General features: G+C 43.1%; 2 protein-coding genes across 2 annotated transcripts in view; one reads left to right on the forward strand and one right to left on the reverse strand.

Annotated features, from left to right (window-relative positions):
- The window catches only part of LOC116396597 (tropomyosin alpha-3 chain-like), a 13,063-nt gene extending 5,524 nt beyond the window's left edge, over window positions 1-7,539 (forward strand). The window contains exons 4-10 of the mRNA XM_031871290.1: window positions 611-728; window positions 1,030-1,100; window positions 1,800-1,875; window positions 3,762-3,824; window positions 3,997-4,066; window positions 5,481-5,559; window positions 6,406-7,539. Coding sequence (XP_031727150.1) covers window positions 611-728; window positions 1,030-1,100; window positions 1,800-1,875; window positions 3,762-3,824; window positions 3,997-4,066; window positions 5,481-5,559; window positions 6,406-6,409 — 481 coding nt within the window. The 3' untranslated portion in view covers window positions 6,410-7,539. The remainder of the gene's footprint in view (window positions 1-610; window positions 729-1,029; window positions 1,101-1,799; window positions 1,876-3,761; window positions 3,825-3,996; window positions 4,067-5,480; window positions 5,560-6,405) is intronic.
- A 9,080-nt stretch (window positions 7,540-16,619) lies between these two features.
- Window positions 16,620-26,265, reverse strand: part of LOC116396594 (death-associated protein kinase 2) — a 20,477-nt gene continuing 10,831 nt past the window's right edge. Inside the window, exons 3-12 of the mRNA XM_031871281.1 lie at window positions 24,268-24,489; window positions 23,688-23,826; window positions 23,456-23,585; window positions 23,198-23,246; window positions 22,900-22,926; window positions 22,519-22,671; window positions 22,126-22,171; window positions 21,944-22,033; window positions 20,336-20,422; window positions 16,620-18,234 (exon numbers count right to left, since the gene is read on the reverse strand). Coding sequence (XP_031727141.1) covers window positions 18,154-18,234; window positions 20,336-20,422; window positions 21,944-22,033; window positions 22,126-22,171; window positions 22,519-22,671; window positions 22,900-22,926; window positions 23,198-23,246; window positions 23,456-23,585; window positions 23,688-23,826; window positions 24,268-24,489 — 1,024 coding nt within the window. The 3' untranslated portion in view covers window positions 16,620-18,153. The remainder of the gene's footprint in view (window positions 18,235-20,335; window positions 20,423-21,943; window positions 22,034-22,125; window positions 22,172-22,518; window positions 22,672-22,899; window positions 22,927-23,197; window positions 23,247-23,455; window positions 23,586-23,687; window positions 23,827-24,267; window positions 24,490-26,265) is intronic.

Genomic DNA, 26,265 nt, shown 5'->3' on the forward strand with positions numbered 1-26,265 from the left:
CTCTCTCTCTCTCTCTCTCTCTCTCTCTCTCTCTCTCTCTCTCTCTCACTCTCTCTCTGTGTGTGTGTTGTTATCAGAGCTCCTCCCCTCTTTGTTCACATAGCCGGGCGGCCACATGCCTTTTAATGCACGTTAGTGCATGTGAGTCTGTGTGTGTGCCCCACTGACCAGCTAATCGCCAAAGAGGGACATGGACACTGCGAGAGAAGAAGTAAAACATGCCTTTTCCACCTTTTGATGGAACGAAACTAACACAAAAAAGCTGGTTGGAAATATGAATGACAAAAGTTAGACAGAAATATCTTTGTTTTTTAAATTAAAAATTAAAAGATAATAATGTTTCATTCCATGTCTTCATTACAATTAACATAATGTAGAGTTGATACCAATCTGATAATTATTTATTTTCTTCTACTAGTTAGCAAGCATTTATTTACCTTACATAACGAAGACATGCGGCATGTGTTTTTTTGCTGACCTTTATGACACAACAGACTCTTAACCAGTAGTTTCTGGTTAGTAATTTACTTTTTTATAAAATATAATGGAATAAAATGGAAAACGCTTCAATATTTGTGAGGTACGAAATAAGTAATGTTTGTGTGTGCAGAGGTATGAAGGTGATTGAGAACAGGGCTCAGAAGGATGAAGAGAAGATGGAGCTTCAGGAGATTCAGCTGAAGGAGGCCAAACACATTGCAGAGGAGGCTGACCGCAAGTATGAGGAGGTGAGTTGGTGACTTCTTATGATGCAGCTTCTTCACAAGCATTTCAAAGGAGCTTTTTCCTCATGTACCACTATTGACAATGGTGTGTTCGCTTCACAATAAGCCAATAACAGAATTTAGTGACACTGAGATCAGCACTCTAACTGACCAGTCCACAAAATACACACTGGTGACTTTTGATGAATAAGATAAGATAAAATAATCCTATATTAGTCTCGCAGCAGGGAACTTTACAGGATTACAGCAGCATACAGTGTAGTGGCCCTATAAATACATATGGATTTCTAATGCGTTTGTCCAGGTGGCTCGTAAGCTGGTGATTGTAGAAGGAGAGCTGGAGCGAACCGAGGAGAGGGCAGAGCTGGCTGAGGCGTGAGTATCCACACCACATGTGACTTTCTATGTGTCGGTCAGGGCCTCTGGAAGAAGAATGAAACATTACCAACTGAGTTACAAAGTTAAGCCCCTCAGCAAACGTCTCTTACAAAGGAGAATGTGTGTTGAACTCCAATTACTATTCTCTAACTTCTGCTCATGTGGGCAGTTTGATTTGACTCAGCAACTCACTGGTGGCTTAGCTGATATTCCACAGAGAAAATAGCTCCACCCCACCCATAACATGACCATGCTATCATGATAATGATCCAATAACTGATAGGGGCAATTCTACTTTTAACACTTACACACTGTACATTGGCAGTACCAACAGTGCATTTAGCTTCTGTATTTTCTTTCTGGTAATATATTGAAAGCAGGACTTTTAAGGTACAATATTGACTTATTCTACAACATTATTGCAAAATGAAATGCAATATGTTTTCCTTTTATGCTACACAAGAAGAAATAATACAAAACAAAACAATTCTTAATGGTGGAGTTCTGTGGATGAGTTGAGGAGCCTGAGGAAGGAAAGTATTTTTACACTGCTTTTACTTAAAGGAAGGACCTGAATACTCTTTTTAAAATGTGCAGTTCTCACCACAGTTTCTCCAAACTAATCTGATATCCTTCCTATCACCTCTTTCCCTCCTTTCTTCCTTCCTTCCTTTCCTGAAATCAAAACGTATCAAGTAAATGTGCTGAGCTGGAGGAGGAACTGAAGAACGTCACCAATAACTTGAAGTCTCTGGAGGCCCAGGCTGAGAAGGTAGATACAACTCAAGCCTTGCTTTATTTATTCTGCGTATACAGACAGTAACAAATGAAAGGGAAAGAAAAATTAGTGGAAATACACAAACAGAGCTATTTCTATTATACTCCCTAAAAAGTATAAAAAGATGCACAGATGTCAAAAGACAACACGATTAGCTGTGACCAACACGGTCTCACTCCCAACTCGTCAAATACTAGCACTGGTCAGTCCCCCTCACAGTCTGATACCGACTCCCCGAGGCATCCTTCAGCGTCTGTATGGGATAAACTAGCTTCAACAAAGTTGAATATGAAATCATCCTTGACAGTATCAGATAGGTAATGCAACTGACATAGTATAAAGAATGAGAAAGTCCACAAAGGGAGGACAGGACTTGGTAAATGGTAAACTTGTATTGAGCTTTTCTAGTTTTCCGAGCACTCAAAGCGCTTTATCACTACATGTCATCATTCACCCATTCACACACTGATGACAGGAGCTAACATGCATGGTACCACCTGTCCATCAGGACTCTCTAACATTCATACCTATTCACACACCGAAGGCTCAGACTACAAGAGCAATTTCGGTTAAGTCTTACCCAAGGACACATCGACATGGACCACTGTCCACATAGACCACTAAGCTACAGTCGCCCCCCAGTTTGTGTGGAACCAAGTCAGCAATTAGTTATTTTACTTACTTTTGTTACGTAACTTACGTATTTAACTAACAGCAGTTACGTAACAAACTTAATTTATGTATTTTGACTCTGAACTTCTATGTTTCCTGTAAACACAGAAGTTTATTTTTTTTAAAGACTCTATGCATGTAACGAGTGGAAACTGACAAGCTGTCCTTGACATGTCCAGAACTGATGCTAGAGGACGACCTAACTAGGGATGCACTGATACTGATATCAGGCAATACTAACTCAAATAGATGGATTGAGTATCGTGATATTTCAGTTCCATGTTCATGTACCGTATCAATTATATACTGGAATTTTAATTCCTGTTTAAGTTTTGATCAATTAGTTGCTGCATTAAAAAGATCAACGTATCCAACAACGGTTTGGGTTAAAATAAGTGGTGTTACTTAAATACAGAAGTTATGTGACAAATAAATCAACGTAGACTTCTTGTTTCACCCGGGACACAAACAGCGGGCTCATGGGAGAAAGGCCGGTGTATATTTGACCTACATAGTTTGAACATAGTTTGGGCCACTGACCAAGCGTCTGTATTTGACTGTATTTGTCTATGCGAGTCCTGAATGCTGTTATTCAGTGAAGTTTGGGTCAAAATGTCCTCTTCACTGCTAATTAATACAAATGTGGTACTAAGACTGTAACATTGAAAGATCCCCATTTGCATTTTGTAACTTGTAATGTAATTGTACATAGACCGGGGGCTGTGCGTAGTTGCATCAAAAGCTTATCCCTTCATGGCCAGTATGGACACAGAAAAATGCAGCAACCTATAACTCACTGAAAGTGCATATGAGCATGTTAGTACTATTGTGGTGTTGCTGAAAATGGAAGTAGAGTAGCCTCAGTGGAAAAAGTGTGAGTATAATTATTACCCACAAAATACAATTACATTACATTATGTGCATCTATTACAGACAAGAGGCCTTGACCTTTATTCCTGTTCGGTGCCAGCATTCAGTTTTTCAGCAGAAATGAATGTGTCCTTTAAGAGTTTTTGTCCTATTCATTAATGTTTCCTTCCCTAACCCTCGCTGCCCTCCACAGATATTGTGAAAATAAGTATTTCTTAAATGATGGTGTTGGTAATCCAGGGATTTTCAGAATCGCCCCACACTAAATGTAAATGTGTGTCATTTCTTCTTTTTTTCAGAGGAAATCAGCATCTTAATAATGTTGTTTCTCATTGCAGTACTCTCAAAAGGAGGACAAGTATGAGGAAGAGATCAAGATCTTGACCGACAAGCTGAAAGAGGTGAGCTAGAAGCAATGATGACCAATATTTTCCTGAATATAAAACCATCCTACACCCTAAGAGACTTCAGTAAGATGTGTTAAGAGACAAAAGGTTGACATACCCTTGTAGATTAAGTTTACTATAGTTTTTTGACATCAGACGTTATCTGACTTGTGCTTTGTCATCTCAGGCTGAGACCCGGGCTGAGTTTGCTGAGAGATCTGTGGCCAAGCTGGAGAAGACCATTGATGATCTGGAAGGTACAACATTGAATACACTTTCAACCAACACTAAGGGCACCCTTTACATAGACTTTAAATTCACTAACCAAAATTTTTCAAAAAAGGAAACACCAATACAGCGTAATATAACAGCCAAACCTTTTGAATACGAGTGGGACGTGTTGAGAGCTCTGATCTGTGATGCAGTGATGGGAGTCATCTTTCACAAACTCAGTGACATCTGAGTCTATGCTCAAAGTGCATGTTCATGAGTGAGTCAGTTTTGTACAAATAATGTAGGTTACTTTTAATTTGCACTATCCAGTCATGCAAGCACATTAAAATGTGCGACATCATGTGTGATTAAAGTGTGTGATGTAATTTACTGGCTAGCTAACAATAACTGTTAACAATTTAACTGCGCGTTAACAGGTTTGCTTTCAGCGTCAGCGCTTGGTAAACGTTACCGTTTGCCCCATGGAGCTCTAAAGAATGAAGTCACCCCAGTCTATTGTTAACGTTACATTGGTTAACCCTGATGTCAGCAGTCAGGTAAAAGTCATCTGAAAATCTGCAGGGAAGTCTAGTGGCGGATTAGTTTAGCAGGAATTCGCTTCAACCGGCTCTGTGTCACCAGTTGAGGATCGGCAGACTTTCACTTTTAAGGGGCATTATCAATCTACTTGACAAGGCTTCAACCACAGGTGCTTTGCCCATGAGTAGTCGTTTTTCATCCAGAGAAAAGTTAAAAAAAATGTGATCAATATAAGCTCTTTCCACTGTATTTTGTTATCAGATCAATTCAGGTACATGATAATACAGTATTATTTTGTTGACAGCTGATAGATAGATGTACTGCATATATGAGTGTAAATGGCAGTAGAAAAAAAATGTACGCACAAAATGAAGCAGATAAGACAGCTGGCTAGTTAGCTGTCTTGCTAATTGCACATGCTTTAATGCGTTACCTGCTACATAAAATTAATTAAACAGCGCTGGGTCTCACGGTCCCTTCGTCTCACTCCCCGTTGCTCTGTAGACAGACAAGCTACAAAGCTAACTATACATCTTCGGAGCTGCGTCTGCTCTCCTCCAGATGAGCTACAACAACACTTTTCGGCCCCACTAAAGTGTGTTATCACCATAACAACTAACAACAACTGACATTTTCTTTTGTACTAGTCAAATGACTATGGACAACAGGTTAATGTACGTTCCATTCCTATTGTATTTATATGGGTCTACCTAACTTTCTGTTCCCCCATTTCCACAATGGATGTGGACCAATAATGTCCTGAGTTTGAACCCGGTTTCTAACCAGATTAACCAGTTTCTTTCTATTGCATTGCCATATTTCTGGTCCCTAAAGATCTTATCACAATACTAATTTCACTTCTCTTGTGTTTTCCCATTTCCTTTACAACCTACTTTTTATTGGTGTGTGGACATACAGATGAGCTTTATGCACAGAAACTCAAGTACAAAGCCATCAGCGAGGAACTGGACCACGCCCTTAATGACATGACATCTATGTAAGTGATATGTGTAATTTCCTAGTGAGCAGCTTATTGAGCCTGCCAGTGTGACATTCCTTTAATTTGGATCAAATATTATTGTACACTGATCTGTCAGACTGCAATGCAACTTTTTATTTGTTTTACATTACTTCGAATAGTTCACTGCATTACAATTACTAGTAGAAAATATTTATTTTGTATTCCTTTTTTATAAAAATAAAAAATATATATAAAAACCTACACAACATACAATTAACAAGCTCTCCTCAAAGCCAGCAGACTCCATTGCAAGACACAGTAGTTGTACCTGAAACAAAATAAAACTTATCAAACCCGTCTTGTTTAGTCTCGTCTCCTCCAACAATCACCCACTGTGGTGAGGTCTAAATAAGGCAACAGAGAACCTGTCTCTCTCTGTTGCCGGCCTCAGTGCTATTAATGGCTCCTTTAACAAGTCGCTACACAATGAAAGTTGAAACAAACTTTTAAATTTGGCCTCATAGATCTAATATGAGTGAAGATTTAGCAACTGGATTGGCAATTTCTTGCCTCAGATTTGTTAATTTAAAGTTTATTTAGTTCTCTCCGTGTCTGGAATCCTGTGGTCCTCAGAGCTGTTCAGTTTTAATTTAAGCACACACATATTTGGTTCTGTTCTGTCATGGAGAATTATCTAGGGAGATTTCAGTTGTGCTGCTCACATGCAATCATGCAACATCATAGACAGTGGTATGTCAGAAAAAAATAATTGGAACATTGTTATTACTTCTAATAAGTTCCCCTTTAGACATGTTTGAAAGTATGTAAAAATACTCTGCTATGATAAATGTGGTTAGTTACTCTTGCGTCTTGTGTTTTCAGCTAAAAATCCAGAAGCTCCACCATCCTGCCAAGTTGAGGTTTCAAGACCCCACCACCACCACCAATTCCGTCTCATCGATCTTTTTTCTAATTTCTCAACTATTGCGTTGTGTGTGTGCCGGTTGTACTTTGTTTTTAGCACTTTCTTTATGAAAGTTGAACTTGCTCCTCTTCAATTGTTCTCTTGTCTCTGTCTAATCGGATTTCACTTTTCATGTATTCCTTCTGTATCAACTCTGTTATCAACCAGAGTTAATCAAGTGAGGGAAGACAGCTTGAGTTAAGGAATCTGTGTCCATGGCTGTTCTTGTTACATACTGTTTGCATAAGCATATCAAAAATCGTGGACACAAAAACCTCAAACGCCTCACTAAACTTTATTTGTTAATGGTCACAAACATACAAATAGATGCAAATTGACCTCTGCATGTAACCCATCCTAAGCATTAGAAGTAGTGGGGTGCTGTACAACTCAGTGTCTCGCTCAAGGACACTTGGACATGTAGACAGGAGGAGCCGAGGATTGAGTGAAGCCAGGATGGTTAGGTACACTGCAATATCGAGCAACATCTGACACTACACTTAACACTGTGTCTCCGGCACAGGCTCTTCTGTAGGCCTCACTAGATCAATGTGCTGGGGATTAAACCCTAAATGTTTTGAGTATAGCCCCGAATAGAATTTGAAATGATTTAAAGCTCAAAAAAAAATGCAGTGGGGGGGTCTGACGGTCATCGGCACTGAGTGACTCATTGCAGGAAAAATAGAGGAGACATGGTAGCTACAGTTTCAGGTGGGAAAAAAATAAGGAAAGGCAAGATGATAACCTATGTAGTATGATTTATAATATGAAATACATCATAGGAGTTGTACTTTATTCTACAAAGCTCACGTTGCAAAACATCATTTTGGTTACAGTGTGGCTCCTATACAAACTACAACACTAAATGACTCTCTTTACGATAAATTAAAACTCTGAACGCTTCTTAAAGTCACTGTGGAGAGAAAGACGGACAGAAAGCCACAGACGGACAGTACCAGGTGATGGACATGGTGTTGCACGCACTACACTACATGAACTGTATCTGAAAAGTATGTGTGCATGAATGAAAAAAAACCTTTTTGATATTTCAATAAACTAGTCACAAAGTGATGGAAGAAGTACTCTGATCTCTACTTAAGTAAAAGTAGTAATACTCCACTGTGACTCTGTCACGTATTATAGTATTAAGTAGTTTTTTGTTGCCAACAAGTACAGGAGCCACACAACTTTTAAATTTTTCTTTGGGCAAGACACTGAACTCCAACCCGTAGGCTGTGCCTGTGGTATGTGGGTATGAATGTTAGTCCTGATGGGCAGGTGGTACCCCTGCCGTGTGCATGGGTGTGAATGGGTGAATGACATGCAGTGTCAAAGTGCTTTGAAGAAGGAAGACTAGAAAAGCTCTATACAAGTATTATCCATTTCCCATTTTTTTATTTATTTAAGTTATTTCAAACTAAACTTGCTCCTCGTTGAAGCCTGGTGTTGGATTGTGACCCTTTCACACTGTAGCTGATAATTGTTTTAACCTGTTGCCACTCTGACGGCCCGCCCGCGGGCCGTCAGAGTGTTCAGTGTACAGTTATGTTATGTACACAACTGCTCTGTCAAGACAGGTACTGATGCGATATCTCATTAGAAATCTATGGTTCTTGTAATTCGATTTATGCAAACATTTCAAGATACAATCACAACAGCAGGTACAGTTAACGTCTCTGTCAACCAAACACTGCAAAAATAGCCGATAAAATATCGCCGTGACTCACCGATTATGATTCATAACGTCTCCCTCGTGCATGCTACTCCACCAAAAACGGTCTTGCTTGGTCGCTAACAGTCCACTCGATCCAATCCAGTAAAAGATTTAGTCCAAAACACATTAGTACGTCCATAAACACCCACTGGGGGCTGTTGCATCATTTCAAATTAGCCAGTAGATATTGATAATTTTCGTTGTATTTTAGTCATATCTCCCGGTAACATGAAAACATTGTCGATGTTACCTCCCTACTGGTTTCTGGACCTACTGGTTTCCCTTCCGTGCGTGTGTTGTGTTCGCTTAACAGCTGCAGCGGTTTTCTGTCTCTGTCGCCTGATTCGTCACACATTCACAAACATATTGCTGGAGATCTAAAAGACACATCTCATATCAATTGCAGGGATTACGATTGTATAAGTGATTCCCCTTGTATAAATCCCTTAGGCGGACGCGCTATGCACTCCGAGTCAATACTTCAGAGGAATGCTCTTAAGTGCCAATTTAAGAGTTAAAGAGTGACAAAAAGGGTTTGTTTATTGCAGAGACACAGGAGCTTAGCAAGTTTATAAGATTGAGACTAGCATCAGTCTCAAAAAATGACTAGGAGTAATTATAATTTTATTCTCATAATTTATTTTGACAGAATCAGAAGTGGAAGCTTCAGTAGATGTTTCTGTAATGCCAGACAGGGATGTTGGTATGTGATATATGTTTTCTAAGGAAGGCAACCACTGACAGGATTGTGTTTATGGTGTCCTAATGTGGGTCCAGTTTTGGCAAACCTATACTGCGTGTGCAAAGAAGGAGTAAACTAATTTAGTATTTGTTAAGGACCTATAGAGGATTCCAACAGGGCCCCTGGAGAAATGTGCCCATGTGGTAGAATGCGGCCGCTGTATGCTCTCAGTGTGTGACAGCGTGTCTTTTTTTAAGTACATTTTTAAAGACATTTTAATCGGGAGAGACTTCATTAGAATGAACAATAATTTATTACACAATGCATAAGATATGAAGAGTGAAAAGTCTTTGGCGATTGGACTCGATTGTGATGTAGTATAACAGCGGGGTAGTGATGCTGAGGTCAGATAAGGCATACTCCCCCTGGACACTGGTGGTGGTGGTGGTGATGAAGGGAGTTGCTGATGAGGAATTCAATCCAATTCAATTCAATTTATTTTTGTACAGCCCAAAATCACAAATTTGTCTCAGAGGGCTTTATAATCTGTACACATGCGACATCCTCTGTCCCAGGACCCTCAAATTAGAACATGAAAAACTCCCCCTCAAAAAGAAAGGGAAGAAACAGAGGAGGAACCTTCTCCCAGGATGGACAGAAGTGTGATAGATGTCATGTACAGAATGAACAACATAACAGAGTTACGACTCATTCAATGCAAATGACAGAACCCAACGATGGTTGTGTAGAAGTGCACCATCATTGTCTTTGGCAGGTTGAATTTCTTCAGCTGCCTCAGGAAGTACATCCTCTGCTGAGCCTTCTTGGTGATGGAGCTGATGTTAAGCTCCCACTTGAGGTCCTGGGTTATGATGGAGCCCAGGAAACGGAAGGACTCCACAGTGTCTGCATTCTTTCTGAAATCCACAACCATCTCCACTGTCTTTAGAGTGTTGAGCTCCAAGTTGTTCAGACTGCACCAGGTCACCAGATGGTCAGTCTCCCACCTGTAGGCGGACTCATCCCCACCAGAGATGAGTCCAATGAGGGTGGTGTCATCCGCAAACTTCAGGAGCTTGACGGACTGGTGACTGGAGGTGCAGCTGTTGGTGTACAGCGAGATGGGATGAGTGAAACAGAGGCATGAGCCCCTGCTGAGCTGGAGGAGGGGGGCTTGGTGGTCTGGGGCTGGTTGATGGAGCCTTTGGGGGTGGGTTCAGGACTGTCCAATTGTCTTTCAAATCTACAGTAGCACTCGTTCAGCTGCTAGGCTGCTTGTTAGTTTCTTTTCCTCCGCTTAGTAATATGCTTAAATTCAGCGGGTTGTCTCGTCTGATCTGAGGTCGTTGTTCATGGAGTAGGGTGTTTTAGGTTTGTAGTTGGTGATTACTTGAGGTGGATGGAGAAGACTGCAAAACTGCCCTTACAGAACTGCGGTTGGATGCTGGCCAGGACGAGGAGGAAACCATTGTCTTCTTAGAACCATTCATGTTTTCACTACAGTAACAAACCGACTATGAGCTTTCCTGTATGAAGGCAGTCGACAAAAAAAAAAAGAAACGAAAGTTACGAATGTAACTACGGTTCTATGAATCCTGGATGACCGCCAGAGGCAGTGCTTCACACTGGGTATCTTCCGTCTCGCGCATGCGCAGGTCGAATATTTATACCAACAAAGTCACCTGTGACCTCGGATGACCCCCGTTGTCTATGAGTTCCGGTGTCATCCTGAGTTCAGTCCAATGGAATCTTCTCGTGAGTTCACGGGATTCCGAGTGACCAAGAACTCTGGCGGTCATCCAGGATTCATAGAACCGTAGTTACATTCGTAACATTTCGTTCTATTTCATCCTTACTGACCACCAGAGGCAGTGCTTCACACTGGATGACTTATACCAAAAGAGTCACGAGGAATCACAGTAACTACCTCGTATAGCTCCGGCAGAGAAAATTGGCCAAAGAACCCTCCCCAGTGGGTGAGGGGTGGCAACGTTAACTCTGTAGTGTTTGGTGAATGTGCTCGGTGATGCCCATGAGGCCGTAGCACATATATCCTCCACAGGCACACCTCTCAGGGCTGCCCTTGGCGTGGAGACACTCTTGGTAGAGTGACCCTTCACCCCGGATGGCCGAGCGCAGTCGCTCGCCTTGTATGTATAGGCTCACCATAACTGACAAAGAGCTGCTCCAACTGCCGTATGCAGACGGTGGCTTCCACATAAGCTCTGAGGGCCCACACTGGGCACAGCAGCCTTGACCTCTCCTCTCCCGATGGGGGGGTCAACTTTGCCAGCTGGATAGGCTGGTTGATATGTGAACGTATCAACACCATTGGGAGAAACACTGCATTAGGCCACAAAGTGACACCCAAGCCATCTGAGTTCCACCTCAGACACGATTCTTTCACCCACAGGGCATGCAGCCCGCCCCCACATTGAGCTGAATTGACGGCAAGGAGAAAAAACGTTTTGGCCGATAGCCATCTCGGCTCCGCCTGTGCCAGGGGTTCAAAAGGAGACGAGCATAAGGTGTCCAGTACCAAGGGGAGACCGGCCCTTATCTAGGAGGGACTGTAGAAACTCAGTAAGCAGGCACGGGGCGCTGTACTGGGACCCTGTTCTGAGCCGCACACCAGTCAGAGAACAGCTTCCACCTGTTCTTGTACTGCAGGCAGGTAGATCGCGCTGGCATTCAGAATAGTCAGTCTGACTGGTTCTATGCAGCCACTCAGCATCCGGTCGGGCCCTCCCGTGACCCATAGTTGAAGGCGGCAGGGATTGGATTGCCAAATCCGACCTTCTAGTTGCGACAGGAGATCCCTCCTGTCGGGGAAGAACTCTGACAAGCATCTTGACCCAGAGGACTGGTCCTCTCCATCAGGGAGACCCAGTGGGGGCAGTGGGTCGACACGTCTGGATGCAGCCGCCACTCTCACGGTGGAGGCTTGTGACAGAACAGGAAAACCACAACCTGGTTCCATTCTCCTGGGGGGTACATTGCCCACAGGCTGGTCAGGCGAGGGGCCTCCCAAGTCAGAAGGGCACGGTGATCCCCGTAGCAACTTCTGTAGATCTGGTGCCCCATTGAGAGTTTATGTGAAATCACAGCAGAGGTGTTGTCCAACCGGACAAGCACATGCTTTCCCTTCAAATATGGAAGGAAGTGCTTGAGCGATAGCTCTAAAACCTTGACCTGCCCCTGCGGTCTTTGTGCAGACAACTGCCCCCAAGCTGTCTGTTCTGTCACACTGCACCCCGCCTTGAGAGGCAGGTATCTGTTGTGACAATCTCCCGGTGGAATGGAACCGAGCCCATGGGGACACTGTTTGCCAGATATGCACTCTCCCTCCATGGAGATAGTGAGTAGGCACTGTTTTGATAATATTATTGCCCTGTATCTGTGCCACTTGGCATCCAAGTGAAGGCTGTTCAGCCATCTGCAAACCCAAGGGAACGACAGTTGAGGCAGCTGTCAGTTTACCCAATAGTCGGAGAAAAGGATGTAGGGCAACCGTCTGCCTCCTCGGAAGGGGGAGGTTGTGGGGGTTGTTGTCCACATGCTGGGGTGACGGACAGGCCCTCATAGGGCCACACTAATGAAGGTTATGCTCTGAGAAGGGCTCAGGTAGCTCCTCTCCATGTTCACCTTGAGGCCCACCGGGCCATGTGAGAGAAGGCGAGCAGTGTCCTGTGGCGCCTGAAGCCGGGATGGCACCCAGGTCAGCCAGTCATCTAAGTACGGCAGTATGTTCACGCCCTGTGATTGCAAGGGGAAAGGACAGCAGTAACACACCTTGTGAACACCCATGGGGAGATGGGAGAGTCCGAATGGAAGCACCCTGGACTGAAAGTGGCGGCCTTAAAAGGCGAAACGTAGAAACTGCCCGTGGTGATGCACCATGGGAACATGGGAATAGGCGTCGATAGATGTGAACCACTCTCCCTTGGAAATCTGCTGCTGGGAGAAAAACCCCGACAGCCGGCCCGGAGACATCTCCTTATCGACTGTTGTCGATACGGTGCACAGCGCTGCTGTGTCATAAGCCCTGGATAGCAGGTCATCTTTGACCCGACGTTGGGTCGAGGGCACCTGGCATCGGGCCTCAGAGTCTCCTCAGGGGAAACTATGATGGACGCAATAGTCGGCTAAATGGCTGGCATATGTGCAAGGCCAAATTTTGCCACCTCCTGCATGGCCGTCAGGGTTCGCCATCTGATGTAAGGCGGGAGAGAGCCCTGGTGTCTCTCCAGCATGCATGCAACTCCCTCAGATATTCCTCTGAGGGAGGAACAGAAAAGGTGGTGAGGGCGGGAAGGCACCTGAAGAAGGCACTCACAGGTGGAAGTTCCAGCTGCTGTGTATCCCACTGTAGGCGTGCCAGCGCCATACAAATGATCAGGGTAGGTTGGGCTGGATTCAGCTGCCCTGACAGTGGGAGGTAGACCTCACGCATCAGGTGTTCCACTTCGGCCAGCCTAGCAGACCTTACTGCTCAAGGCGTGATGCCGCAGGTCCTGCCTGGGTTCTCCGAGAGGCCCTCCCTCAGATGCTCGAGGCTAAGGCAAGAGGTCAGGGCCGTCCTCAGGCTGAAGAGGAGCTATACAGGTCCTACAGCCGGGAGAGTTTAACATGGCCGCGATACTGGTAGAACCCTTGTCCCACTAGTTGATGCGGAATTCCAAATCAGTCTGAGCGGGACCGCTGTGCTGAATGTTGAGAGAACAGGCAGGGGGCAGTCAGAGGAGAGTGATCTTTTCGGACACTCTCTTCACTTGGACAGTCGCTGTGAATATTGGTGACCCACCAGTTAGCCTGAGCGAGAGCACTCTGCCACTGTGGAAACAGACCCAAAAAACAGTCCCTACAGTGAGAGGGGAGCGAGGACACTCTCTTCACTACGATATTTGCTGCAGATATCGGTGACCCACCAGTTAGCCTGAGCGAGGACACTCAGCTAACTGTGATAGCCGTAATGTTACAAAATCAATGAACACAATCCCAGTATTAACTTAGTCTAGTTAGTGTCCCACCAGGTTAGCCTGAGTGAGGACACTGCCAGCTGCGACAGCCGTAATGCGTAAAAAGCATCAATGGGCACAACATCAATGTTGATTTAGTATAACTAGCATTCACTGAGTTAGCCTGAGCGAGAACACTCTGCTAACTGTGACAGCCGTAAGGTTACAAAGTTGATGGACACAGTCCCAGTATCAGCATTGTCCAGCTAGCATCTCACCAAGTTAGCCTGAGTGAAGACACTGCTAATTGTGAATTATGTCAGATGTAAAAATGAAATCTCAATGGACACAATGCCAATGTCGATCTAGTCGAGCTAGTCTCTCACCAAGTTTGCCTGAGCAGGAACACTCTGCTCACTGTGACAGCCGTAATGTTACGAAACCAGTGGACATAATGCTAATGTCGATCTAGTCGAACTTGCATCTCATCAAGTTAGTCTGAGCAGGACACTCTGCTCACTGTGAAAGGCGGGCCGACAGCGTATATTCTACACTCTCGTTAGCACGCCACTTGATTAGCTACAGCGGAAGCGCTCTGCCAACCGTGGAAAACGAACAACGGTTATAGAAAACAATGTTAATTGATCTCACCGATTGCTGTCTTCACGACTTAGGTGGCCCTTATCAGACTGGTGACAACTGATGATAGGGGCGTCCACCAGTCCGGGGCTCGATGTCCGAACGGTGAACACACCACTCCCTCCTAAGAGGGACAGCTTGTCGCAGCCTTTGGAGGGCGAGAGATCCGCAACTCCGACCGGTAGTCACAAGGCTACAGCGACAAGCTCTAATATGTCTTGATCGTAGACACATCTTTGTTTATGCTACCATGGTAGCTAACCTGCGTAGCGAGAAGATGAAAAAGGACTGAACTCAGGATGACACCGGAACTTAAAGACGACGGGGGTCATCCGAGGTCACAGGTGACTTTGTTGGTATAAATATTCGACCTGCGCATGTGCGAGACGGAAGATATCCAGTGTGAAGCACTGCCTCTGGCGGTCAGTAAGGATGAAATAGAACATCTTGCTCATTTTGAGGAACAGCAGTGAAGCTAAATATCAGGAGTTGAGCCTTGTTGTTGTTTGTTGTGATTATTTGTTAAGTTTGTTATGTTGTTAAGTAAAGATGACATAGAAGTCACCTGAGTCTCGGGTCTCTCCACTGGAGCTGGTAAAACCTGTACAGAGCACATTTAGCTTGTCAGAATGTTTACATTCTCATGAGGAAAATGTTATGGTCTAAGTAAAACACAAGGTACAAAACAATAGCATTATAAATTAGGGTAAGTAGCCATGTATAAATAATAAAATAATACAATTTCAAACTTGTAACATTCAGTAAATAATGACCCATATTAAATAAAATAATTGGTGGGCTACAATGCACTAGAACCAGACAAAAGAATATTTTAAAAAGGCTGCAAATGATGGCAAGTTAAAAAGAGAAATCATATTAAAAGTGTTGTGTTTATTAAGTATAAGTATTTTATCATATACATTTAAATAATTAGTTTGTGCTGCCAATATGAGATATTCATTGATACTCTTAGTATGTCCCACTGTTTGACATTGTTTATATGGGACCCCAGTTATTTTTGTATAATTGAATTTAATTAATCTAACAGGTCAATTTGCAGTTGCATCCTTATTTATTTATATGCAAGCAATAATTATTCTCTAAAAGTGACGTTTGGGAATGCGCTGCACTGCTTTCGCCACCAGCAGGTGCCGTTGGGTGAGTCTAACAGGTAGGGAGGCACTAAACATGGGTGTAGTCAAACGTTTCACTCAACACAAGAGTGGAGGAGGTGTGGCTGCCAATCCCAAGTCTGTTTGCAGAGTGGGGAACTCACTCAAGCCCAGGATGCTCAGTTTACCACTCCCCAGTTTCATGGGGGAGATTGTGTTGAAGGCTGAGCTGAACTCAACAAACAACATTCTGATGTAGGTGTTGTTATTTTCAAGATGAGTGAGGGCTGAGTGGAGAGCAGTGGAGACAGCATCCTCTGTGGATCTGTTGGCTCTGTATGTAAACTGGTGAGGGTCCAGGCTGGCTGGGATGTTGGTTTTGATGTGCTGGAGAACCAGTTTCTCAAAGCACTTCACCAGAATGGGGCTGGGTGTCATTTAGACTGGACACTGCAGATGTTTTAGGTACAGGAACAATGAAGCAGATGTGAACTCTCTCCTGTGACAGAGATATGATGAAAATGTCAGTGATGACATCAGTTAGCTGGTTGGTACATGTTAGTACACGACCAGGGATGTTATCAGGCCCAGCAGCTTTATTCATCTTCACTCTTATCATGACTCATGTTTACAAAGTTTACTGAGGTAATAAATCAAGTGAAAAGTAGAGCCATTTTCTCATAGACTTCTACACAATCGGTCTTCTATAAGCAACCAGAGGAGTCGCCCCCTGATGGCCATTAGAAAGAATGCACCTTTAAAGGCACTTCTGCATTGGCTTCAATTTTTCTGTCTCACTATCTGTAGTTGATGGAAAGTAGGCTAAGATCATGGTGTATGTAAATAAATTCTATATATATTTAGACTCAAGTATAGCTCATAACAGTGATTAAAGTCACTGCAGTTTCATTGTTGTACATTTACTGCAATTTGCTTTGTGAAATTAATCAACTGAATGAGATGTAAAGGAAATGAAGCACTTAACAGACAAATACAGCAAAACAAACATACTCATGCACACGAGTTATAACATGGGTTATACTTGTTTAAGTCTTGGATGAGATGACAGATGACAATAAAAAAGATAATATGTGTACGTGGTGAACTTCTTACAACACATGTATGATGGTGCCATTTTAAAATGATACATCAAAAGACAAGTAATATAATACATGAGTACAAGACATCAAACAAGACATATTGTTGTAAGTACTCATTCAAATATTGCATCTTCTCCAGTGTGAAAAATGATCAGTGGATTTGAGTTCCACAGTTCCTACTTTGAGCTTGGAATCAGCCACAGAGTTTCAGCTCGTGTTCAAACCTTACTGCACATTCAAAACATTTTCCACAAATCTCTGTTCTTGGAGAAGTATTATTTTGAGAAAATAAGTCATATTACAAAAATAAAGTTATAACGTAATAAGATGAAGTCATATTATTTAAAGCAAAATTCTACCTGTCCAATAGTCAGCTGATATGGTAGAATCCCCTTCAGCCATCTGACGGACACAGAATCCTGTTTGGGACTCTGAATGAGACAAAGTTTCGAGAAGCAACTGCACGCTGCTTTTCATGGGAGGCCGTAAACAAACAGAATAACAAAAACAGAAGACAAATGTGACCAAAAATAACTCTCACCACTGTGTGGTTTATTGTCCACACAAATGTTCATTTGACCGCCTCCGATAAAGTGCAGCTCACAGCTGCTTCCCTCAGCTTTTCAGAGGGAGGCATCCTGGACTAGAAGGACAGTCCCAAACAGAACTAAGGTGTTTATAAGCGAGGGGGACAGAGAGAAAAGGAAAGACCCCACACTTTAGTCCAAACTTTTTACAAGTCAAAATAACGACAGGCTATAGAAGCTTATCGGCTTAAAATACGGGATTGTCCCATATTGAAAAATCGAATGCACTGTCCTTTACTGAATCAAAACGAGACAGAATCTGTCCCGTATTTTGGTGCACAGAACAGGTGGACGGTGTCTTCCTCACTGAGCCTTCATGCCCATCTAGTTGACGGAGCTTTGGCACTTCTTACAACCGGTTGAAGCTACAGCCTCTCTCACGATAGCAAAAGAAGGAGGCAGGACTTGTGGTAGAGAAGAAGATTTGGTAACAGTTTGTGTACATTGACTACATACTGATGGACAACAGTGGCTCTATTATATTTTGTTGCTAGGTTTTTTACTGTTCCTTGTGTTCTTTACCATTAGTATTATCGCAGGACATCTTAAACAATTTTTTATTCTCTTTGATAACACAATGTGCATAGAAAATGCACATTTTGTTATCAAAGAATTTCCCAAAATCAGCAACCACGCAAATACATTGTACACTTCCCAAAAAGCTACATTAAAGGCATGTATCCTCAGTGACAATGAGCTGAGAGCAGTCCACTGAAGGTCTTTCATGAAGAAATGTGCGTCAGATGAGGCAGTGCTCACTACCATCCTAAGCACTTCTGGGACAGTAGACGTCTGTTTCACTTGAACATTTCCCTTCAGCGATGCTCCCCTCCTGCTGAACATCCTGGAATCTTCTGCTTTTCTCTGCTCAGCTCTATGAACTGCTGCTGAGTCTTCGACGCAGCAGAGAGGCAGGCTTGCTTTCTGTGTCCTCTACGTCGCTTTCACATTGTCTCTGGAGGAAAGGATCAGTACAGATTAATTTACATCTAACACCTCACGATTATGAGTGTCATATACATCTGCACTTCTGGAACTGGAAATATGGATTTGAATGAGACCATCTAAACTACTCATACATGTGCGTATACGTATATATATATATATATATATATATATATATATATGCATGCCTTGAATAACTCACTCTTACATACACATAACTCCTGCCATGCAAAAAAATATATATTTAAGAAATAACGCCAAATATCCATTCTAGAAATTCCCCTACATTCATTCTGCAGCGGAGCACCGCCCTGAGTCCAAGAACGAAGAAGGTGTCTGTGGATCATTCACATGTCTGTATAACACTAGAACAGTTCGGTGTTTTCTAAACTGCTAAAGCTAGTTGAACAAGTGAAGTGAAGATAATGCTGTCAGTAGCGGAAACAAACAGGCTCGCCAACATGCTGACGGACTCAGTGTTGTGTTTTTATCTGAGCTAGACCAGAGGATATTCAGATAGAAGAACAGATCCTCATTGTTCACTGGGAAGTTTGCTAGAAGTGATGTAATGTAGCCCCAATGTGTTTATGTGGAGGGAGCACTGTGCCGGACTCCCTTTAAAAAATAACCTCTTAAATGCTACATTGCTTGTCAGCAACCGATCATACGGTAACTTGTGGTTTCTGAATAATTTGACATGCAGTTAACACATACAAAATGCACTTTGAATACACATACTGCTCACCCTAAAATGTATTCGTTATGTATCTGGGCCAAATCAACTGATGACCTATGTTATTGATTATCCAAAACCTGGCACACCAACTCTACTTCGGATGAAGTCAACTCTATTGCAGGGTACAATGTTTATTAACTTTCTAGTGAACGCTGTGTTCTCTAAATCAGTAAGCAATAGGAGTTCCTTGCCCTATATATTAAGGTTTTTTATTACTGTAGTAGGGTGCTACAGAGCGCTGGCAGCGGTTGCACGTCCAACACTGTCACAGCTACTTTCACAACGAGATCATTTTGGCAGGTGGTCTAAATTGGGTTTGGCTAAAACCTATTCTATCTCTAAAAGATCTACGTAGCTCACTTACTTTTCCCCAAATTATCGGGTGTCCCACTTATCCTATTCTTAAATCCTCTTTAATAATTTGTCTTTAACAAATGACCCTCATGTGCTTTTGCAAACGACGCTAGTGATCACTGTGCAAATAGAAATGCGAAAATTTGCCAAGTCCAAGCCTCGACAACGACTGGGAAAGAACTGCTCTCATGGATGATGTTGATGATGCTTGAAAACAGTGTTATTACTGGTTCTCCTTTATTGTGGATAAGCATGCTGTTAGAAGCTTTAGAGTCAAGGGACGAGAGAATGCTGCTACAGCAGGGATGGCCAAACGTTCTGGATCGTGGACCACAATAGTCAAGAGTCAAACTAAAGTGAATGTGTAGCTTTCAACCAGTTACACTGCAAGACAATCAGTGTTTATTGACCAGAAAACCCCATGTGCAAAAGAAGATTAATTTTCTATCAAACTACACTGACCACTCAACACTTTAACATTTGACATGACAGTCTATAGTGCCCATATATTACTAAAAAGTATTTCTATATGTGCTGCCCTTAAATTTACTTTAAATTAATTCAATACTTCACAACTCCAATACATTGCATGGCCACTTAAAATATGATATGATGTTATGTGTAAATCTGTAAATAGGTTAAGTCAAAACAGGTAGATATTGCTAAATATTGGTTCATGGTCTAAGGGCCAATTTGAGATTACAACGTCAATGTAATCTGAAGAGTTTAAGACAGAAATGACTTCAATGAATTGAGTTGACATGAAGTGTTTAAACTAGTATGTGCACAGTAACATTTACTACAAATATGCTTTAGCCATATTCCAGTTTATTTAAAAAAATGAATCGCATGCCATTTAAGAATGGGCAGCAGGCCACAGTTGGCAGTTTGGCCACCCAGGCCTACACATAATGTTTTCTCTACATTTTTTTGGTCTCTACAATAAACAACCAGAGCAATCTCTTACAATAACAGAAAAATAAATACGTATCAATATGTGACTGACATAAAGTGGTCTCACCTGTAGAGGATCTGGATCTGAACTGCCCTTCCGCAGCAGTTTCAACCGGACCAGCCGGTTACACATCCACACCATGTTATAGGACATCTAGGGGGTAAAGAGACAATGTCTTACAGTGTTAAGTAAAGCTTGCCAGCCAACCAGAATACATGAACGTTAGTACTATGTCCGAGGATCATACTTCGATGGGGCAGAACTTTATTCTCATTTATTCCGGTCATTAAAACAGGTAGCTAGACCCAGTGTGGAACCCCTAATTAGCACACAGGACGACTAGCCTCAATGTCAACAGTGACTCTTTCAGAACAGCTCACCAGTCAGAAAAGCACACAAGGACAGTTAACGGCTATATCCCGTTGTTGTGTCAGAGGATGTAACAATGAATGAAGGTATCCATCCTATTGTGTGTCTGTGTGAGCAGCAGGAAACACAAGGGAAAATATGAATTGACTGAAATGGTGGAGGGTGCTTCTGTCTGTGCAATCTGCCACTTCATCTATTCATTTTTTAACATTTATTTAGTTCCTTGTTGTAGACCCCTTCAGGCTTTGCCTGTACAGTAAGAGCTCTGAGCATGTTTGGTTAGCCTTTTTTACAGAATTGATTTAGAAATAATTGCAGGTAACGGGTCAGTTCCGATGGTGAGCATTGCGGGTGCACTTCAGGTTTGTAGAACTGGAAACCTGCAGGACTCTGGACAGAAGATGAAAAGTGTCTTGCCCTTCTGAAAATTACTTTTGTCGCTGAATAAAAGATGAAAATAAGAAGGACCCCCGATTGCCATCAGGTTTTTCGCCAGTGGACCGCTACAGTGTGTCTATAATTATCAATAAAAACATGCAGTGGATATTTGGGGTGAGGCAGCTATTTGTAATAAGATTTGGGTAATTGACCTTAGAACATATTACACTCATTTTTGTTCATGTGCTTCTCTGATTTTAACACAGATGTTTTTATTGACCTTCAATATTTTTTTTTCTTAGCCTTCTACTAATAATGGCAACACAATTACATCACAGTGCTGTTTACAGGTGAAAACACTGCTGGGCTTTCTTAAGTAAAAGCTTATTGGGGGCGGCTGTGTCTCAGGGTGTAGAGCGGGTCAGTTCGATCCCAGACTCCTCCTGTCTGCATGTTAAAGTGTCCTTGAGCTGAATTTTTGTTGATTCCCGGGCGATTTACAGCCGCCCACTGCTCCTAAAGCTGAGGACGGTTAAATACAGAGGCCATATATGAAGTATGTATGTGACCATTGAACTATTAATATAAATGTTATATTGAGAACACTAATACAGCTGTTAAGTGCAACACAAGAAACTTAATGGAACAACATTATTTTGGACTAAATGAAGCACCATCCACTACTCATCCGGCTCAAGTGTGTCGATCCCCTGAATTATGTGTCCATGACCTAAAGTCAATGTAACACTCAGGGGCGGTATGAAATAATGACTGTCACTGCTCACAAGGCTAAATAACTCAAATGGTACCGCTGACCACGAAACGCACCACCCCTAGTTTGAGTCTTATTGCATGTTGATCCTCATCTCCCTTTGATACAAATATACTATACTTACATGTTGGTTTGACATACATATCCACACTCACCTTCCATTTTCTTCTGGCGTTGAACTTCTTAAAGTTCTTCATATTGATTGAGGATCGATTCCTATTGGCCACCTGTTTGCGTGTGACGGGCTGAAACAGACGAACATTTGCAGTCATTCTAAGTAACACGCAGTAACATTTAGCAGCAAACAATTGAAGAAGGTTAGAAGACTTGTAGTAACCTTAATCCATGGATGAAGCAGACAATCCTCAGCTGTCATTCTTTCACTGAAATACACATCAATACAGAAGTCATGACAACGGATCACGAGAGCAGGAAGAACTGACAAGTAAAACTCATTTTGTTGTCTCATGTCTTGGAAGCCTATGTAGCCTAGGACCCATTTGGTGCAGGACACCTAAATAAACCAATGACTCAGTCGATCAATCTACACGTTTCAATATATTGGGGATGAATAAAGTATATATCTAATCTAACCTAATATACTGTAAACAACAGCAGTACATCATGCGTCCTATTCCTATCACAGACCCAGTGAAGACTTATTTCAACAATCTTGCTTTTGCTCTAACAGGGGACTAACCATGACAAAGAGTCTAGCTAGACGACATACCTGGGGATTTTGACCAGAAGTTTCTGGATGAAGTCTTTGGCCATGGAGCTGGTCATGCTGAAATACTGTACAGGGAACGCGTAGTTCATGACACTGATGTTCGTCAGAGTCTCCTCATCAGTCTCACCTTGGAATGGCGACAAACCGCTCAATCTGAGGACAGAGTGAGACATCTCAGGCCATCAATACAGATCAAGGTTTTTGTGCTTCCAGCTGAAAAAAGCTGAAGGCTATAATAGACACGATGATTATAAGATCTATAAACCATAAAAAGGTGGTTGAATTCACATCGTTTCAAATAGCGCGAGATAGCAGATGCTTTTGATCATTAAATGTGTGCATCAACATACAGTACGTAACCAACACAGAAACACAACTTACAGTATGTAGGTAATAACTGCGACGCTCCTGGAGGAGAAAAAAGCACAAGACGCAGGCAGTCATGTGGTGTGCTTTCAACTTTTTCAAGACAAATACTGTCTGCGTGGACATCCCCTCAGTCACTCAATGTGTCACTGTGTTGACACAGTGAGAGGGGCTCAGAACAGGCCCTGCCATGTCACTATCAGAGGAATTTATACAGAGACAAAGCAGTGAAGAGACAAGCTTTGGATACCAAATGTTTGTGTGTGCAATCATGGATATGAACAGTTTCTGTTGGAGATCGAACAATACTCACCACATATCTGCTGCTGTGCTCAGAGGTTCACTGTTGATTACCTCAGGGGCTGAAAGAGAGGGACAGACAGACAGACATATGAAAGAAGTCCTGCATCAGTGCATTGACACAGAAAACAATATTTTGAGCCCTGGACTTGCCTCATACCTGCCGGTCTTAGTGCATGTTCGTGAATGATTTAATATGCAAATAGAAAAATTCTCACAGATTGATTTCTAAAAAAAACAAAGACACAAATGAAGGACTACTCATCCTCACCAATGTACTGTGGGGTGCCACTCGTGCTTTTGTACTCCTCCCCTTGATGAAAATGGTGGGCCAGGCCAAAGTCGATGAGTTTGATGTTGGGCTGAGCAGCCACTTTGTCTGACAGCATGATGTTCTCTGGCTGAATAGAGACACAAATGTCGTTATGATGGAATGTCCAATTTGAGTTCACATCTGTTTCCAAACATCCAGAGCAAGCAGAGAAGCGACAGTTTACTGGTACCTTGAGGTCAAAGTGGCCGATGTTCTTGCTGTGCATAAAGCCCAGTCCCTCCAGGATCTGTTTCATGAACTCAATGGCCTCACTCTCCAGCAGGTTCTCCTTCTCAGCAATGAAGTCAAACAACTCCCCTCCACTAACACTGAAATGTCAAACAGACATGTGTTAAGTGTTTCTCTTATTTTGTCCCCTCCCCTCAATCCCCCCTTTCACAGCATCTAGAGAACTACTATGGCATTCAGGTATTGTAGGGCTCCTTCTAAGCTAACACAAACACAACGATTCTTAGTTTGAGGTCATCATACACTAATGAAAACATAGTTATGAGTATTATATTCCATTTCTGCCAATAAATCCCAGTAAAAGTTAGACACTGTTCCTTTAAGATTGGAAGCAAAGGGTTTACTGGCACAACATTTTTGTTATTAGCGACACTTTTCCAAATGTCTGCTGTGACAGAGGTCTGATTCTCACGCCTACCTACTGACGCTGCCATGACACATGACACTTCATGCAGACGCACACTAGATGCTAGAGAACATACTACAATAACAGGACTAAATCAAACACACACACAACTCACAGCTCCAGAACGAGCACCACCTCGGCTCGGCTCTCAAAAACGTCTTTGAGAGTCACAATGTTTGAATGTTGTACAGCCTGGAGGATCTCCACCTCCTTCTCCACAGAGCTCCGGTCCAGGCCCAGGCGGCTGCACGTGTTCTTCCGAATCTTCAGGAATTTGCCTGCCCAACAAGTCCCAGTAGCCCGCTCCCGAACCTGTCGAACCTGACCAAAGTGCCCACTGTAGGGGCAAGAACATACAGTAATTCACAGACAGTAAACACTGAGCTTGAGATACAGCAGCATTGTGTTGTTTTGACAATCTAACTACAAAGCAAATAATCTGTCTTTCTGTCTGTTTGTCTGTCTGTCTTTCACATATATCAATATTGTGGGTGTCACATTTGGTGCAATTTGGACAGGGGACATGTTCAAAAATGATAAAAAAAAACGTTGAATAACCAAATTAACAACACTCTGTGTACCAGCTGGGGTGGAGCTTCAGGGCTCTGCGGTCCAGCATGTAGTCTGCAGCGTCAGACAGCAGCTCATAGACTACAGTTCACTTTGGTTGCTGGATATAGCCTGATAACGCTGGATGCTGGATAAAATTATACTTTACACAACATTCACCCTGGAGTACACGAGCATGAGCAGATAACCCAAAAGGAACAGCAACTCTGTCATCGCAACTCAAATTGTGTTTGTTTTTGCCAACTAATAACGTTGCCACCGCCCACAGAACTGTGTTAAGCCAAGCCAGTCGCCTGTGCTCCCACTGTGTGTGTCCCACTGGCTAGTTAATTGCTCTGGTCCCCCCCCCCCCGTTTAAAACTGTTCTGCTCTGATTTCGTTGTTTGCACTGTTTGTGCTGTAAGCGCAGTTAGCTCCTCGCCAACGGCCATGTTGAGAACAGAGGAAATCCCGACTGAATCATAGATATGCTTAAAGCTTATTCAATAGTATTAATAGTAAAACTATTATTAGGCCGGAGTCTTGCATTCTAATGTTTACTTCACGTACAGCACGAAGTACTTAAATTTAGTTCAGGTCTTTTCAGGGTGGAGCATTCAATTGTAATCTGATGCTGGATAGTTTCATGAATAATAACGCATCATATTTGAACATAATTTGTATAGCATTTTGTGAGTCAATTTGAATCTGCAATGTAAGCAGAAACATTTCTCTGTCAGGTAAATATATTATTACAATGTTTTCCTCTGAAGTAGAAGTTCACAGTAAGAAGTAAACAGTTGAGTTGTATATGTTTTATGTGCTTTGTGGACCTTTGGTGAATTATTTCAGGGTACAATGAGTTAGAATAGTGACATAATTTAATACTTTTATATCTAAACATAATAATGTTAAGGGCCATTTTATTTTGGGGCCCCATGCCCAGGTTGTCTACCTTACCTCACAGTAAAGTCAGCCCCAGACGGGCAGGGGGACGGCCGGATGGTAGGAGTTGCTCTGGACACGGGATCTCGGGGGAGCCGGACTGGGGAGACTGGGGCTCAGACTGGGGCTCAGGGAAGCATGACTGGGGAGACTGGGAGTCAGACCGGGTCTCAGGGAAGCATGACTGGGGAGACTGGGAGTCAGACCGGGTCTCAGGGAAGCCGGACTGGGGAGACTGGGGCTCAGACCGGGGCTCCGGGGAACAGGACTCAGACTTTCGGAGACGGGGGGAAAAGGAGTCAGACTCTCGGAGACGGGGGGAACAGGACTCAGACTCTCGGACACGGGGCTCCGGGGAACAGGACTCGGATGGTGGTGCAGCGGGGTCAGGAACTGGTGATCGCTGGGATTCGGCAGCTGGAGTTGGCCTGACCGCCGACAGGACCCGGGGGGCTGGAGTCGGCCGGACCGCCGACAAGACACAGGACTCAGGCTTTAACTGTGGCTCGGAAGCTAAAACCGGAGGTAGCTGTGACCTGGTAGTGGCAGCTGAAACCGGGGGTAGCTGCGGCTCGGAAGCGGCAGCTGAAGCCCGGGGTAGCTGTGGTTCGGAAGCGGC

Source organism: Anarrhichthys ocellatus, unplaced genomic scaffold, assembly GCF_004355925.1.
Source record: "Anarrhichthys ocellatus isolate YVR2014 unplaced genomic scaffold, GSC_Weel_1.0 scaffold57, whole genome shotgun sequence".
Lineage (NCBI taxonomy): Eukaryota > Metazoa > Chordata > Actinopteri > Perciformes > Anarhichadidae > Anarrhichthys > Anarrhichthys ocellatus.